The sequence below is a fragment of the Aptenodytes patagonicus genome, chromosome 7, assembly GCF_965638725.1.
Source record: "Aptenodytes patagonicus chromosome 7, bAptPat1.pri.cur, whole genome shotgun sequence".
In the NCBI taxonomy this organism is placed as follows: Eukaryota; Metazoa; Chordata; class Aves; order Sphenisciformes; family Spheniscidae; genus Aptenodytes; species Aptenodytes patagonicus.
Genome location: NC_134955.1, coordinates 49869843 through 49885462, shown reverse-complemented (window position 1 = coordinate 49885462; position 15620 = coordinate 49869843). Strand labels below are relative to the sequence as shown.

Sequence of the window (15620 nt, the reverse complement as noted above, 5' to 3'; positions counted from 1 at the left end):
CCCTGGGCAGCCTGTTCCAATGCTCGACAACCCTTTCAGTGAAGAAATTTTGCCTAATATCCAATCTAAACCTCCCATGGTGCAACTTGAGGCCATTTCCTCTCGTCCTACCGCTTGTTGCTTGGGAGAAGAGACCAACACCCACCTCGCTACAACCTCCTTTCAGGTAGTTGTAGAGAGCGATGAGGTCTCCCCTCAGCCTCCTTTTCTCCAGGCTAAACAACCCCAGTTCCCTCAGCTGCTCCTCATAGGACTTGTGCTCTAGACCCTTCACCAGCTTCGTTGCCCTTCTCTGGACACGCTCCAGCACCTCGATGTCCTTCTTGTAGTGAGGGGCCCAAAACTAAACACGGTGTTTGAGGTGCGGCCTCACCAGTACCAAGTACAGGGGCACGATCCCTTCCCTACTCCTGCTGGCCACACTATTTCTGATACAGGCCAGGATGCCATTGGCCTTCTTGGCTGCCTGGGCACACTGCCGGCTCATGTTCAGCCAGCTGTCGACCAGCACCCCCAGGTCCTTTTCCGACAGGCAGCTTTCCAGCCACTCAACACTCCCACCCAACTTGGTGTCGTCTGCAAACTTACTGAGGATGCACTCGATCCCCTCATCCAGATCATTGATAAAGATATTAAACAGAACTGGCCCCAAAACTGAGCCCTGGGGAACACCGCTCGTGACCGGCTGCCAACTGGATGTAACTCCATTCATCACAACTCTTTGGGCCTGGCCATCCAGCCAGTTTTTTACCCAGCGAAGAGTACGCCTGTCCAAGCCATGAGCAGCCAGTTTCTCCAGGGGAATGCTGTGGGAAACGGTGTCAAAGGCTTTACTGAAGTCCAGGTAGACCACATCCACAGCCTTTCCCTCATCCACTAAGCAGGTCACCTTGTCACAGAAGGAGATCAGGTTGGTCAAGCAGGACCTGCCCTTCATAAACCCATGCTGACTGGGCCTGATCACCTGGTTGTCCTGTATGTGCCATGTGAATGGCGCTCAAGATGACCTGCTCCATTACCTTCCCTGGCACCGAGGTCAGGCTGACAGGCCTGTAGTTGCCCGGATCCTCCTTCCGGCCCTTCTTGTAGATGGGTGTCACATTTGCTAACCTCCAGTCAACTGGGACCTCCCCGGTTAGCCAGGACTGCTGATAAATGATGGAAAGTGGCTTGGTGAGCACTTCCACCAGCTCCCTCAGTACCCTTGGGTGGATCCCATCCAGCCCCATAGACTTGTGTGTGTCTAAGTGGTGTAGCAGGTCGCTAACCATTTCCCCTTGGATTATGGGGGCTCCATTCTGCTCCCCGTCCCTGTCTTCCAACGCAGGGGGCTGGGTACCTGGAGAACAACGGGTCTTACTGTTAAAGACTGAGGCAAAGAAGGCATTAAGTACCTCAGCCTTTTCCTCATCCTTTGTCACTGTGTTTCCCCCCGCGTCCAATAAAGGACGGAGATTCTCCTTAGCTTTCCTTTTGTTGCTAATGTATTTATAGAAACCTTTTTTATTGTCTTTTACGGCAGTAGCCAGATTAAGTTCTAGTCGGGCTTTGGCCCTTCTGATTTTCTCCCTGCGTAACATCACAACATCCTTGTAGTCCTCCTGAGTGGCCTGCTCCTTCGTCCAAAGGTCATAAACTTTCCTTTTTTTCCTCAGTTCCAGCCAAAGCTCTCTGTTCAGCCAGGCTGGTCTTCTTCCCTGCCAGCTCGTCTTCTGGCACATGGGGACAGCCTGCTCCTGCGTCTTTAAGATTTCCTTCTTGAAGAATGTCCAGCCTTCCTGGACTCCTTTGCCCTTCAGGACTGCCTCCCAAGGGACTCTCTCAACCAGCGTCCTAAACAGGCCAAAGTCTGCCCTCCAGAAGTCCAAGGTAGCAGTTCTGCTGACCCCCCTCCTTACTTCTCCAAGAATCAAAAACTCTGTCATTTCGTGATTGCTATGCCCAAGACGGCCTCCAACCATCACATCACCCACAAGTCTTTCTCTGTTCACAAACAACAGGTCCAGCAGGGTGCCTTCCCTAGTTGGCTCCCTCACCAGCTGTGTCTGTAAGTTACCTTCCACACACTCCAGCAACCTCCTATTTCAAACCTAGCTTTGAAATAAGTGATCCGTGTTACTTTTAAAAGCACTTCTAAAATAAATGTTGATTTAGTCTTTCCTCTCTTTCTGAAAAAGTATATGATTCAAGCTTGGATTTTCTTTTCCACTGGTACACTAGTATCTAGGAAGTCTGTAGCATAAATGTACCGTTTGTCCATTTAGGACTTGATTGTCTTAGCTGCTGATGAGATACTAAATAAAGGCACTCAGGAAACTTTTTCTCCCTTTAATGATTATTCCAGTATCAGAAGGGTGACAGAACCCAGGGGCAGGGGTTGCATCTCAACATAATGCATTTTGTATGGGGCTCCCAGACATGGCCAGAGCGTTCCAAATGCAGCCGTTTCAAGAGTACGAAATTTTGCTGATCTGCACACTTAAGAAACTACCTTTATGTTTCTGACTAACACTGGGTGTGTCCAGATCACAGAAGAAGAGGTCATAAATTATTATTTGCATGGCTTTCAGCAGTTTTGGTTTCAAAGTTTGCTGAGAATTAACCAAAAATGGAAGCATGCCCCTCCCCCCAAAATAGACAGCTAAATTAATCTATAATGCAATATTGTAGATTTTTAATGGCATTCACAATGACAGAATGTTTTTTTTATGAGACCATCTCGCAGAGTTGGTGAATCTAGGCCCTTATTTCTGCTCACTGAAGCAGCCTTCATTTATAATCGGGCATATGGAATCAAATTGAGTTTGAAGTGGATTATGTACATGGCATTTGCAGCCATGCAATTTCCAACTGTAGTAGCTAGCAGTTCGAAGGCCTCTACCATTACTTTTTTCTAGATACTACTAACCCACATTATAAAAGACCTGACTATTGTCTGTTCAATTTAATTACAGTTCCTCAAAGACTATAATTCCATTAAAAACAGTATAGATATTACAAAATGAACTTTAAAATACCTACCTGAAGGCAAAGATTCACCCAATATTCTCCATTCTCATGGTAAGCCTTCCAAATAGATGGGTGAAATGATCAATTGCAATCTTGGTAGCAGTCCTACAGAGCTAGTCTCTACAGTTGGCTGAGAACAGGTCTGATCCTGCTGTCCAAACCAGGCACTCAGGCCACACAAGTGTTAACAAGCAAGCTGGTGCAGAGCAGCTCCTACCCTGAGTCCTGATGTCTGCAGGAGATGTAGAGCGACAGGCCGCGCGGTTCATTTGTTCGTGATGTATGGATGAACTGAGCACAGCCACGCTTGATCTTGGTCTGGCCTCTTCTAGCAGCGGGTATGGCAGAAGAATGCTTTAGTACTTCACTGGAGCAAAAGACTCTGGGTTGTTCCTTGTGTCTGAGCTTGAATTTCCCTAAGCACAGTGTGGAGAGTATGTGTCTAATCTACAGACAGGCTATGGCCAACCAGAAGCTAACCGTGTGGTTTATGTAGTTGTACTGCAGACGTTACATAAGTCAGATAACAGATCTCACTCCAAGATGGAGAGATGTTCTTAAAACATGTTGGAGGAGCTAGCGGTTAGCCTTCAATTCAGTAACTGAAGGGCATGAAGTAACCTGAAGGCACGATCCACTCCCTTTGTCTAAGTGTAGATTTGAGGCAGCTCAAAGTGCTGCAAGTGCTAAAAGGAAAATCATTCTAGCCCTGTAAGAGAGGGGTAAGTAGGGATAGCAGTAGTGGTGAGAAAGCAGTAGTTACAGGGTGTCCAAAGTAATAAACATGCTCAGATTAAACAGTACTGGAGTCAGGTACAGAATGGATAATTGGGAGAAAATTTAATACAATCTTAAGTTTCGGCCATCAAAAAAATACAAACGTCATTAACTTGACCGGGTAGACTGGTCTTCAAAACAAATTCAAACTAAACCGTCTCCTAAGTAGGTTTATCAAGAAGTGAGAGTGTGATAGCGACGGAACTTTTGCAGCACACAAAGACAAATGCCCTAATGTTTCTTACCTGTTATCTTATGAACAGCTGCAAAATCAATGACATTTGCCTTTTACCGCTATAAAGGCAATATGAAGAAGCTTCTTTTCCCACCTCACTCAACTAAACCAAGAACTGCAAACAAAAGACTAGCTTCGTTTTTAGATCAGGATGGCAGAAGCAGAAGGAATCTGTTCCATTTTAGGCCCTGGTGGAAGTTTTAGAAATTTGCTGTTAGAAAACCAATTGAACCTTTTGACACATAGGCAGTTGGCATTTGAGAACTTCAACCTTTAATTTTTTTTTTTAATCTCGTTTTAATTATAAACCTTTATGTCCTTTTTTTAGTCATACAAGTACTCCCAAGTTTTATGCTTGGTCTCCTGCTTCCTTAAATTTTTGAGATGAGGGTATATTTCATATTTGCTGAGTTTATATATATTAATTTTCCTATTCAGATAGAGCGTTCACATCTACTTCCAGCAGTATCATCAGAATAGTATCTTTTGACCTGCACTGGTAAGAGTGTGAGACAAGAGGTTCAAATGAGTGACTTGTCTAAAAGACGACCATTCTGAAGGTACTTTCAGACATCACAAAGGATAGGCTAGGGAAAAAGGATATGGATAATACGTTATCTTCTTACTCGATTCACTGTATGCACAACCACCTCTTGACCAGATTGTGGCTGTGATACTTTGAGGTGTTATAGCTCAGTTTGCTTGCATTCTTCCACGAGAATTTGGTTCTGCATTGTCACGGCAGGAAGGTAATCGTTGACTGGGTCTTGAATGCTTGTAAGAATCTGACCTATCCCTTGGCTGATTCTCTGCCCATAAGAACCGCTGCTGTTTTTGGCTGAGATTGTCTGACCTCTGTAGACTTGAGCCTGATGCTCACATATACCAAACTTGCTTAGCAGGATAAACACATCTCTTCGGAAAGCTTTGGTGAAAATAGCATAAAGAAAGGGGTTGGCACAAGAATTGAGTGGGTAGAAGAGTACCAGCAAAATCTTGGAATTGGTGACAGTTATCAATGGTTTGTTCATAATGGCAGATAAAGCATGGAAAGAGATGGGAGCCATGCACAGAAAGTCAGTGAAAATCAACACAGCCATCCGCTTGGCAATTTTGGTGTCTTTGTCCCCTGACTTGTACTGAGGGTTTCGCACAGTTACATAGATTTTTATGTAGCAGGCACAAATGATGACAAAAGCAATAATGTTACATATTAAAACGAAGACAACGTAGGCTTCAGCCACCGGTGTTTCAGTGTCCATAGGCAAGCAGATGCTGACTTTGCTATAGCTGCTGACACCAACCAGTGGCAAAAGGGCAAGAAGAAAGCACGAGAGCCACCCTCCCAGCATGATAACCAAGGCATGCCGGAGGCGAATCTTTCGATCCGGGCGCATGGCAAAAGTGATGGCATACCAGCGCTCCAGGGTGATCACAGTCAGTGTGTATACAGAAAGTTCACTAGCAAAGACTGTGAAAAAGCCAGCTGTGTTGCAACCAGGCCCAGTCTGCCACTCTATAGCGTGGTTATAGTACTCTGACCTGGTGTAGAGATCCACTGAAGCGATCAGGAGGAGGTATAACCCCATGCAAAAATCAGCAAAGGCCAAGTTACACATCAGAAAGCGTGGTACAGTCAGTTTATAATGGCTGGTGAGAAGGATGAAAAGGACGAAAATGTTACCTAGGATGGCCAGCAGGTTCACAAACCACACCACGATCCTCAGAAATTGATAGCCCATTATATCCTCACAGGGATTAAACTCATCAGGCTCTGGAGTGCATATTACGTCTTCATTGCCTCCACAGACAGGATAGTCATAATGACTATCAAAGGTCTGGACATCTTCCATTTGAGGGTTCTTGAGCTCTTGGCCAAACCCAAGATTTCCTTCTCCGTGCTCTTCCAAAAAAATGTAATAATGTGAATTTTCATGAAAATTAGTGAACTTGGTGTTTTTGTCATAAACAGTATCGGTGTGGTCTGTGTATTCTTCAGCATAATCTTTGTAAAATGGGCTTCTGAGAGCTTTGACTGCTCTTCTTTTACGAAAGCTGTGACTGCCGCTCTGGTTACACGTCAGATACTCCAGGATTCTGAAAGAGTAGAGGGGGAAATCACCAGTGGCATTTACAGTCTGACTGGAGTACAGCGAGTAAACAAAGGGAACACTTCAAAAGCAGATTACTGTGAATGAAAACGTAGCTATAAAAATGTGATCGGATATATTTCTGTTAACAGAATGTATAGTGAACAATAAGCTTGAGCATTTCTGGGCTTTTTTTAAACTCTATTTTTCCTTTCTCTGTTGCTATCAGCTATCCCCAGTAGTAATTTGGCTTGTTCAGCATCCATAATCCCTCTTCCTTCTTGGGACCTACATTCTTAGTAGGTAATAAGACTTCTATTTGCTGTTTATAACTTCTTAGATAATACACACAAGTATTACTTTCCTTTTCATTTTTGCTCACAAATCAATTTCTCCCAGAATGTCCATTAAAATATTTCTATTCTGTGTATTTCCTGTAGCTGCTTTACAGCTAACTAGCAGTGTAGTGGTTGGGAATCCTGTATCTCATGGTGTGATGCACCTGTATTTGTAGTTGAAAATTGTTCATACTTTTTACTAGGAAAAAAATTACAGTTTGGCATCAAATTTTTTGATCACTGTGATCCACTGTCACATAACCTTTAGCGTTTCTCATTTCCAGGTGTGTAGAATTCGAGATTGCTTATAATTTGAGATTGCATACAATTCAGTCTGAGAAATTTTCATCTCTACTGATAGACATGCAAATACTTTTTTCTTTCAGTCATTAGATTGTGCTGGGTTCTTTCTGCACATTCTTGCTGTCCAGGTTTTGAATCTCTCCACTCTGTTTTATTTCTGTCCTCACTTTTTGCCCTGGTTTCGGCTGGCATAGAGTTAATTTCCTTCCTAGTAGCTGGTGCAGTGCTGTGTTTTGGGTTTAGGATGAGAATAATGTTGATAACACACTGATGTTTTAGCTGTTGCTCAGTAGTGCTTACGCTAGTCAAGGACTTTCCAGCTTCCCATGCTCTACCGACTGAGAAGGCTGGAGGTGCACAAGAAGCCGGGAGGGGGCACAGCCAGGACAGCTGACCCCAACTGGCCAAAGGGATATTCCATACCATGTGACGTCATGCTCAGTATATACACTGGGGGGAGTTGGCCAGGGAGCAGCTGCTTGGGGACTGGCTGGGCATCGGTTGGCGGGTGGTGAGCAATTGTTTTTCATTTGCATCGCTTGTCTTTCTTGGGTTTTATTTCTCTCTCTTTTTGTTGTTTTCCTTTTCATTACAATTTATTATTATTAATTATTATTTTTATTTTATTTCAATTATTAAACTGTTCTTATCTCAACCCACAAGTGTTCTCACTTTTACTCTTCTGATTCTCTCCCCCATCCCAGCGGGGGTGGGGGAGTGAGCGAGCGGCTGTGTGGTGCTTGGTTGCCAGCTGGGGTTAAACCACGACACTTTCCCAGTCCACTGTAATTGTGAATGTTATTGCTTTGTGAGTTTATTATTGAATAATTCATATACTCATCATAGCTTATTTTTAATATACTATGCATTCCAACCACAAATACTGCAATATTGAAGACTGGGGCTGTCTTCCTAAATCAGGGGCTGGCCTGGATGAGAATTGTCTAAACCTTATTAAACTTTGGAGAAATTTACAATGGATTTGCATTCTGCAGTGAAATTCTGCTGCTAATCACAGTAAGTCATCCTCCCTCCCTCCCCCCAGCAGATGAGTCGCTGTGTTGTATCAGGACATCTATAAATGTATTTTTTTCTTTCCAAAAGCTATCGGCACCTGTTCTGATGGGAGGCCAGAAATCCTGCCGAAATGGAATTTGAAATAATCTGTCTACAAGGTTATTACAGAATCATTTATTCTGAGCTTTTCAGTTAGAAAACATAGGAGACATGAGGCTATAACCCCTCCAAAACTTTTTTCCAGTCCTTGCTACAGCACATTCTGTGTTATAGCATATTACCCTTTTCTTTTTTTTCCCTTTAATTCTGGGCTCAACAAAAGGAGGAGCTGTTGCAAAAGGTCCTACAAATTGTTGTATCAAAAATTCTTTCTTCTGTCAGTTTGAAATTGTAATCTCTGTTTCAAAGAATGTCCTCTATACCTAGAAAAAATGGTCACAAAAGTGCCAATAGATATAATTTTATATTAATACTAAAACATTGTCTTCACTTATATACTCTAAAATTGAATGCAAGTCGGTGAAACTCACCCACTGGTTTTTTTCCAGCTCTTGAAAGCACAGCAGTGACTTGGATATGATAGGTCAGCTCGCATTAGCTGAAGAAATACCTTTACAGCTGGTAATTTCTTTAAAGTCCACGTATTTTTGGCAATTAGTTCTTTAAGGCTTTCCAGTCCTTTGGCTGGAAGGTTAGCAATGGCTGTTCTGGAGACATCCCTAGGTAAACGAAGAAAACGGAAGAAAAAGACAAATGTCAGAATACCCAGTGACAGGATCAGAATTTTTTCAGATTCTCACAGTAATTTAAGAGTTTCATAGAATTCTACAGCAAAAATCAAATCCAGAGGGGGTGGGGTTTTCATATCACTTTGCTAGGTTCTAATACCATTCAAATTCAAGTAGGATATGGGTTCCTCCTGTGATTTTCTCTCTGTTTTAAAGCTCTTATCTTTAATGTGTCATAGTGCAGAATATGGACAATAAAGACTATTTAAGTCCATAAAGAATATGGACTTTAAAGCCAACCAGATACAAATGCATATGCAAAATTAAAAATTCTTTAAAGAAATCACTTCTTCCATTGGAAGAGCTATTTTCCTTTAGAATTCTTTAGACTAATTTTAACCTATTGGGATACATCAATAGAAAGCATTGTAATTACTAAAACAATGTTCTTCATAAACTGAAATTAAAATCTTCTATCTCAGTCCATCCTGAAACTCTCAGAAAATTTAGTATTATGTTTGTATTTCTCTGGTACTGAGTCCACCTCAGCAGATACGTTGCACAGTTTGTGGGGGAGGTAGATTTCCTTTAGAACTGCCAGGTGAATGTCATCTGGTCCTGCTAGTGTTTTCCACTCATTTTTTCTTTTGTCCCAAAACCTCTTCTACTGACACTTGAAGTCAAGATGTTTTCTCAGAGTTATACTCTGTAAAGAAGTAAACCTGTAAAAAAAGTTCTAGTGTAGGAACATTGTTTGAGCACTTCCATCATGAACACCCTAATAATAAATAATAAACAATTCAGCTTTTTTCTACGCATTGTTTCCCAAGAGTGCTGTTCTTATCCCTCTAGAAGTCTCACCCACTCACTGGTTTCTTGCACCTAAAAGAAAATTATTACTAATTTTATGCTTTAAACAAATTGCTTCTAAAACACTTGGTTTTGCTCTGCCTTTTTTTTTTCTTTTGATTTGCTTGTATTTCTTTTTAAATTGAGTTAGAAATTGCTTCCCCTTTCTGTAGGAGGGTTTTTTTACTTCTGATAGCTTCTTTGCTATCATACATATTTAAATATGTCACAACTAGCTGATTTCAACCACTTAAACTTCTTTTTTGTTCTTCTGGAGTCCTTTTTGATAAGTAGTATATGTTTCTACACTTAGAAGAGTCTGAATGCTGCCTGCTATCATTTTATCTTTTAAAGAATCACAGAATAGTTGAGCTTCCAGGTCATCCGGTTTGACCTCCCTGCTCAAAGCAGGGTCACCTCGAGCAGGTTGCTCAGAGCTGTGTCATAGAATCATAGAATAGTTTGGGTTGGAAGGGACCTCTAAAGGTCATCTGGGCCAACCCCCCTGCCGTGGGCAGGGACATCTTCAACTAGATCAGGTGGCTCAGAGCCCCGTCCAACCTGACCTGGAATGTTTCCAGGGATGGGGCAAGGATGTGTCCTGTTGACTTCTCGGTATCTCCAGGATTGGAGACTCCACAGCCTCTCTAGGCAACATGTTCCAGAATTCGACCGCCCTTGCAATAAAGAAGTTTTTTCTTATGTTGAAATGGACTTTCCTGTATTTCAGTTTGTGCCTGTTGCCTCTTGTCCTGTCACTGGACACCACTGAGGAGACCCTGGCTCCGTCTTCCCAGTTCCCCGCTGTGGCAGGTGCACCTGCCCTGATAAAACACTGGGGGCATTAAGACCACTGCATCCATCCTTTTCACGCCCTTACTTTCGCACCCTTACGGTGGCGAGTGCTGACCCTCACACACACACTTCGGGCCAGTAATTATGGTCACATATACATCTTGGGCGAGGGGTAAGAAAGTCAAGGCCCTCATCCAATTAGAATTGACCACAGATCAGACTCAACTAGGGTATAAATGGAGCCCTGCTGGAGGGCAAGTTGAGCCGGTCCTCCTCGGAGCAGCGGGTCTGCAGTTGGAGACTCACCCCTTGGGTCAGGACGCTGCCCAAGGAATCTCCTCGAGGTTGAGAGCCCTCATCTTATAGGTGAGTGATTGTGCACATTTTGGATCCTCATTTCTAAAGCTGGCTGTGCAGTATTAATCCCTCGTACACCATCCTGAACCTGTGGTTTACTGATGTTGTCGGAGTGTTGAAGCCTCATTTCTAGTTAGTTTTCTGCTAAACAATGTTGGTTTAAATAAAGTTTATTTTTTAATCTATCACCTGCCTAATTTGACTACATGAGCCTCCATGACACCCCCCCCTTCCCCTTTCAAGTATTTATACACATTGATGATTCCCTTGGCTCTTGTCTTCTCCAGACTAAACATTTCCAACTCCCGCAGCCTATCCTGCTATGACAGGTGCTCCAGTCCCTTAATCAACTTAGTGGCCTGCTCCTTTTTTTTTTCCCACTAATTTCCTCATGTTATAGAGCTCTCCTTCTGAAGCAAAACATCTTGGTAAACTAGATCTTGGACTAGATCTTACCAAGACAAGGCTGGCCTTTCAGCAACCCCCATGGGTCTCCATCAAGTCCTCATGGTGGTGGCAGCTACCTGCAGGAAGGGAACATGGTTAAATGCTGTGTGATGGGAGGTGCTAAGGCTTTTTGGAAGGGAAGTGACACCTCACAAACTCTTGGGAGTTCTTTGAAGATGTTCTGGCACAAGCATATGGAGAAAGATGATCCTGTTTGTACCATGAACTGTGATTTCTGAAAAGCCTTGACAAAATCAGGTATCAAGGGCTGTTGAGGTAACTGAGCTGTTATGTGACAAGGGGAATGGCTCTCCTAGATTAATTAAAAAAATAAAAGAGTGAGGGAAAAGCTTGGGAACAGATGATAAGTTTTTATGCTAGAGGAAGAATGGAAAATGAACTGGTATCTGAATATACACATCATTGCAGCAGAGGCCCACAGAGGCTAGGCTAGTGCTGGTACTACTGAAATATTCATAAACGATCTGGAGACAATGCTTGTTTCTGACACAAAGTAATACAAGGTAGTGAAAGCTAAAGCTGATTGTCGAAAGAAGCAGAAGGATCCTGCAATACTAAGTGACTGAGCAGTAAAATAATTGACATGATTCAATATTGATGAATGTAAAGTGCATTTAGGAAAAAGCAATCTTAACTGTATACGGATGACAATGGGGTTTAATTTACCTAGCACTCTGGAAAGATCTTGGAGTCCTCTGCAAATGTCAGGTCAGTGCTATTCAGTAATGTTGAAGGGAAATAGAATGCCAACAATTTTTAGGAAAGAAACAGAAAATAGAACAGAAAAACTTCACTTTATAAATCTGACTGCATCTTAAATACTACATGCAGTGCTATAAATACTATATGCAGTTTACAATAAGAGCACAGAAAGCTACAACAAGGATGATTAAAAGTATCAAATTGTTCCTATATGAAGAAATAAGGAGTAGATAAGGACTTTTCTCTTGGGAAAAGCTAGGACTGGAAGCAGTAGGATGCCATGCATAGTGTGAAGAAGGTGATAGGGAATGATTATTCACTCTTCTGAGATGAGTTTTGGGGCACCTAAGAATGTGAGGCAAGAGACTTAAAAATGAGAAAAGGTATAATCTTTTCACAAAATTGCATCATTAAATTGTGAAAGACAGTGCCATGGTTCATTGTGCAGGCCAAATAACAAGGTAACTAGAAGGACAATAACCCTTTTTGTTTTGGTTTTATTCACAGTTGCGACACGTTCCCATCAGAAATGACTGGGTCAGGAGGAACATCCTGGGAGACAAGGGCTTGTGCCTTGGAAGCAGCCACAGAGTGGAGCCTCTCCGGGGCACTGGGTGCTCGGCGGGGGGAGCTGCAGCTCCTGGAGAGCTGCAAGCAGAAGGGAGCAGCCAGCCCAGGACTCAGGTGGTGGAAACAATCTCCCAGGGAGCAGAGGGGAACGTGCAAAGTCTGCGGCAACTCAAAGAGTGTTATCAAGTGATGTTAGAAAGTCTGAAAGATCTGTTCAGTGAGAAGAAAGGGCTTGGAAGAATTAGTTGTAAGACTACGTCATTTCTGTTCTATCTTACCGAGTCCTTTGAATTTTTTTATGTATGTGTATATGGGTGTGTATTTAAGCAGTTAGGTATTGCAGTTTTTATTTTCAAAAACTCTGCTTGTTTTAAACTGAGGGACTTGGGGAGAATCATAGAATCATAGAATCACTGAGGTTGGAAAAGACCTCTAAGATCATCGAGTCCAACCATCAACCCAACACCACCACCCACTAAACCATGTCCCTAAGCGCCTCATCTACTCGTCTTTTAAATACCTCCAGGGATGGGGACTCAACCACTTCCCTGGGCAGCCTCTTCCAATGCTCGACAACCCTTTCAGTGAAGAAATTTTTCCTCACATCCAATCTAAACCTCCCCTGGCGCAACTTGAGGCCATTTCCTCTCGTCCTATCGCTAGTTACTTGGGAGAAGAGACCGACACCCACCTCGCTACAACCTCCTTTCAGGTAGTTGTAGAGAGCGATGAGGTCTCCCCTCAGCCTCCTTTTCTCCAGGCTAAAGAACCCCAGTTCCCTCAGCCGCTCCTCAGAAGACTTGTTCTCCAGACCCCTCACCAGACTCGTTGCCCTTCTCTGGACATGCTCCAGCACCTCAACATCCTTCTTGTAGTGAGGGGCCCAAAACTAGAGAAGATACAGGCACAGCTGCCTTGAAGTTCTAGTTGACTCAGGATTAATCTCATTGCAGAGCTAACAGCAGATGGTTGGTCCCGTCCATGGGCCATATTAAGCACAATAGCTCAGAAGTTTGGAAGTTTCCAAAATCCCCAGCGTGGTAAGCCCCTAAACTGACGGTATGGTGTCTGCCACCAAGTGGTCTTGTGACCTCTCTGTACCGCTGCTATTGCAAATGGAAAAGCTTCCTGGGAGTCTGGTGATAATTTGTCTCCCAATGGAAGATAACTTCTTAGTTACCCTACCTAGGCCCACAATTTGTTAGCAACAAAGTGTGTGTCAACTGGCCAGAGGAAAGTGTGGGACTGATAGGAATTTTTTACCTTACAAATCCAGTCTTGACAATTCTCTATTCAGATTCACGATCTGCTTCAAGCAGCATAGCAGCTGTCTTCAAACTAGAAAGCATAGGATTGAAAAGGTTTTAAATAATAATTACTAATCTTCAAAGCAACGTGAATCCAAGCAGTTGGAGTTTGCCAGACTATAGTATCTGTGTCTGCATTCATACAGAAGACACATTTTCCTAAATTATTTCTTTGTTCTGTATCATTGTACGATCAGTCTTGATTTTGGGCTGCTCAGAAAAATGGGAACTGGCTGCACTTACGTCAGCCTCATTAATATCTAATAATATCGGTAACTAAGATGTTATTTAAACACAGCAATGTTTACATTGCATAGAAGAGTGTCTTGCTACTACCGCTAAGTTATAGCTGGCTCACTTAAAGAAACACAAGAGAATGGGCAAGAGGTAGACTTGTCAAGAGAATGTGTCTCAAATTGAAGTGACTATAAAAGAGGTTGCTCAAAAACTTGCTTGTGCCCAGTGGCAGGAACAGAACAGAACCTCCTAAGGTAGGACCCTTTCCTAGATTGGCAAATGATGCTTTAAAGAGCACTTCTGCTTTCTAAAGATAATTAATTACTCACATGTGTCTTGTGCAACAGTTAGTAATGTTTTGAATTTGGATTGTATGTTTTGCAAAAGCTAATTGAACAATAAGCCTGATTATATTTTTGTTGTACTCTGATGAACTTGTGCTCTAGGCAGCAGCTCTTGTTGATGCATTTAGTAAATCAGGTCCACTGAGTCACTGAATCCTAGCCAAGATTTCATTTTCAGGTGAAGAGCAGTGTACTGTCATTATACTGTTAAAATAGTTTTCTGAAGGGAGCAATCTGTATACATCCACATACATGTGAATAGACAGCAGTGACAAAGGAATCAGAATTATTGGCATCTGTTCTCCTCTATTCAGTGATCACACTCCCCACTTCCTCTGCTATTATAAACTGCAATTTTTTTAAAAAAATTACCTAACCTTTTAATACCTACTTAAATATACCATCTAACTAGGTGGTCTGAGAGCATGGCCAAATTCACACAACATACATATAGCCAGGCACAATTCTTTGGAGTTAAATCTTTCCCATTGGTTTTCTTTAAAGCCAAAATGGAAGAAATTACCCCATTAGGGTGGATCCAAGGTCAGTATTTCAACCTCTAAGTTGCTGTTGCTGATGAAACCCTGATCAGAAAAAAAAACAGTAAATGATAGATCTGTGGGGCAGACGTTCCATCAACTGTAAATTCTTACCCCACTTCAAGAGTGCATAAAGGGAACTCCAGAGACCATGAGTTCTGCCAGCTTGGTGGGGAGGCAAGACAGAGAGTCTCTTTTTTGAGCTCCATAAATGTTCCTTTTTTTTTTTTCATACTGCTCCCACTGTAAGCAATGCCATTCATTGCCCCAGAAAAAGGAATATTTATCTTCTGGCAATAATTTTCCATAGAGTTAATTTTCAGTACTGTAAGTGGAATTTTCTTTTTGAGGAAGATGCAATGTCCACAAATTCCCATGCCAGCTAACAACAGCTAGATGCCTGAACCAAAAATGGCTTAACAAATTATTTATTAAAATAAGCCAAGTCATTTACACTGCCCAAGGGGGATATTGAAGGGCCGTACTGGTCAGACTTCTCAGGCTATTATGCAAGTTAACAAATCTCTGGTCTCTCTATAATTAACTCATTAATTAGTCTTGATGGTACAGTGGGAGGGGATGTAATAAAGCACCAATTGCAGGCACATTTCTGTCTCCTGTGGGAGATGTTACTGGCCATTGACATGACACAACAATAAACAGTAGGGTTCCACTCAATTTTCATTCATTTTGACTTCAGCCTTCTTAAGGCAGTGCATATGTGGGAGTTTCAGAAACTATTTTGTTTCTGTTAAAATAGTTCTAGTTCCTGAAGGTCAACTAAGAGATCTGTTCAGGTGGAAGGATTCTGCTCTAAATTGTTGCTCCAAGATATCTCGCTTTATAACAAACCCTTCCTACATCACACATGCACCATAATTCCTGGTTATCTATGGGTAACAGAAGTCCCTGAAGCTGCTATTAAAATTACATTAGATTAAAAATTAATAATATG

General features: G+C 42.4%; 1 protein-coding gene across 2 annotated transcripts in view; it reads right to left on the bottom strand.

The window, feature by feature from the left end:
* Positions 1-1090: 1090 nt before the first annotated feature.
* The window catches only part of TSHR (thyroid stimulating hormone receptor), an 89033-nt gene continuing 74503 nt past the window's right edge, over positions 1091-15620 (bottom strand). For both annotated transcript variants that reach the window (XM_076345226.1, XM_076345227.1), the window contains 2 exons: positions 8300-8488; positions 1091-6118 (listed from right to left, as the gene is read on the bottom strand). In XM_076345226.1, the coding sequence (XP_076201341.1) occupies positions 4708-6118; positions 8300-8488 (1600 nt within the window). In that variant the 3' untranslated portion in view covers positions 1091-4707. The remainder of the gene's footprint in view (positions 6119-8299; positions 8489-15620) is intronic.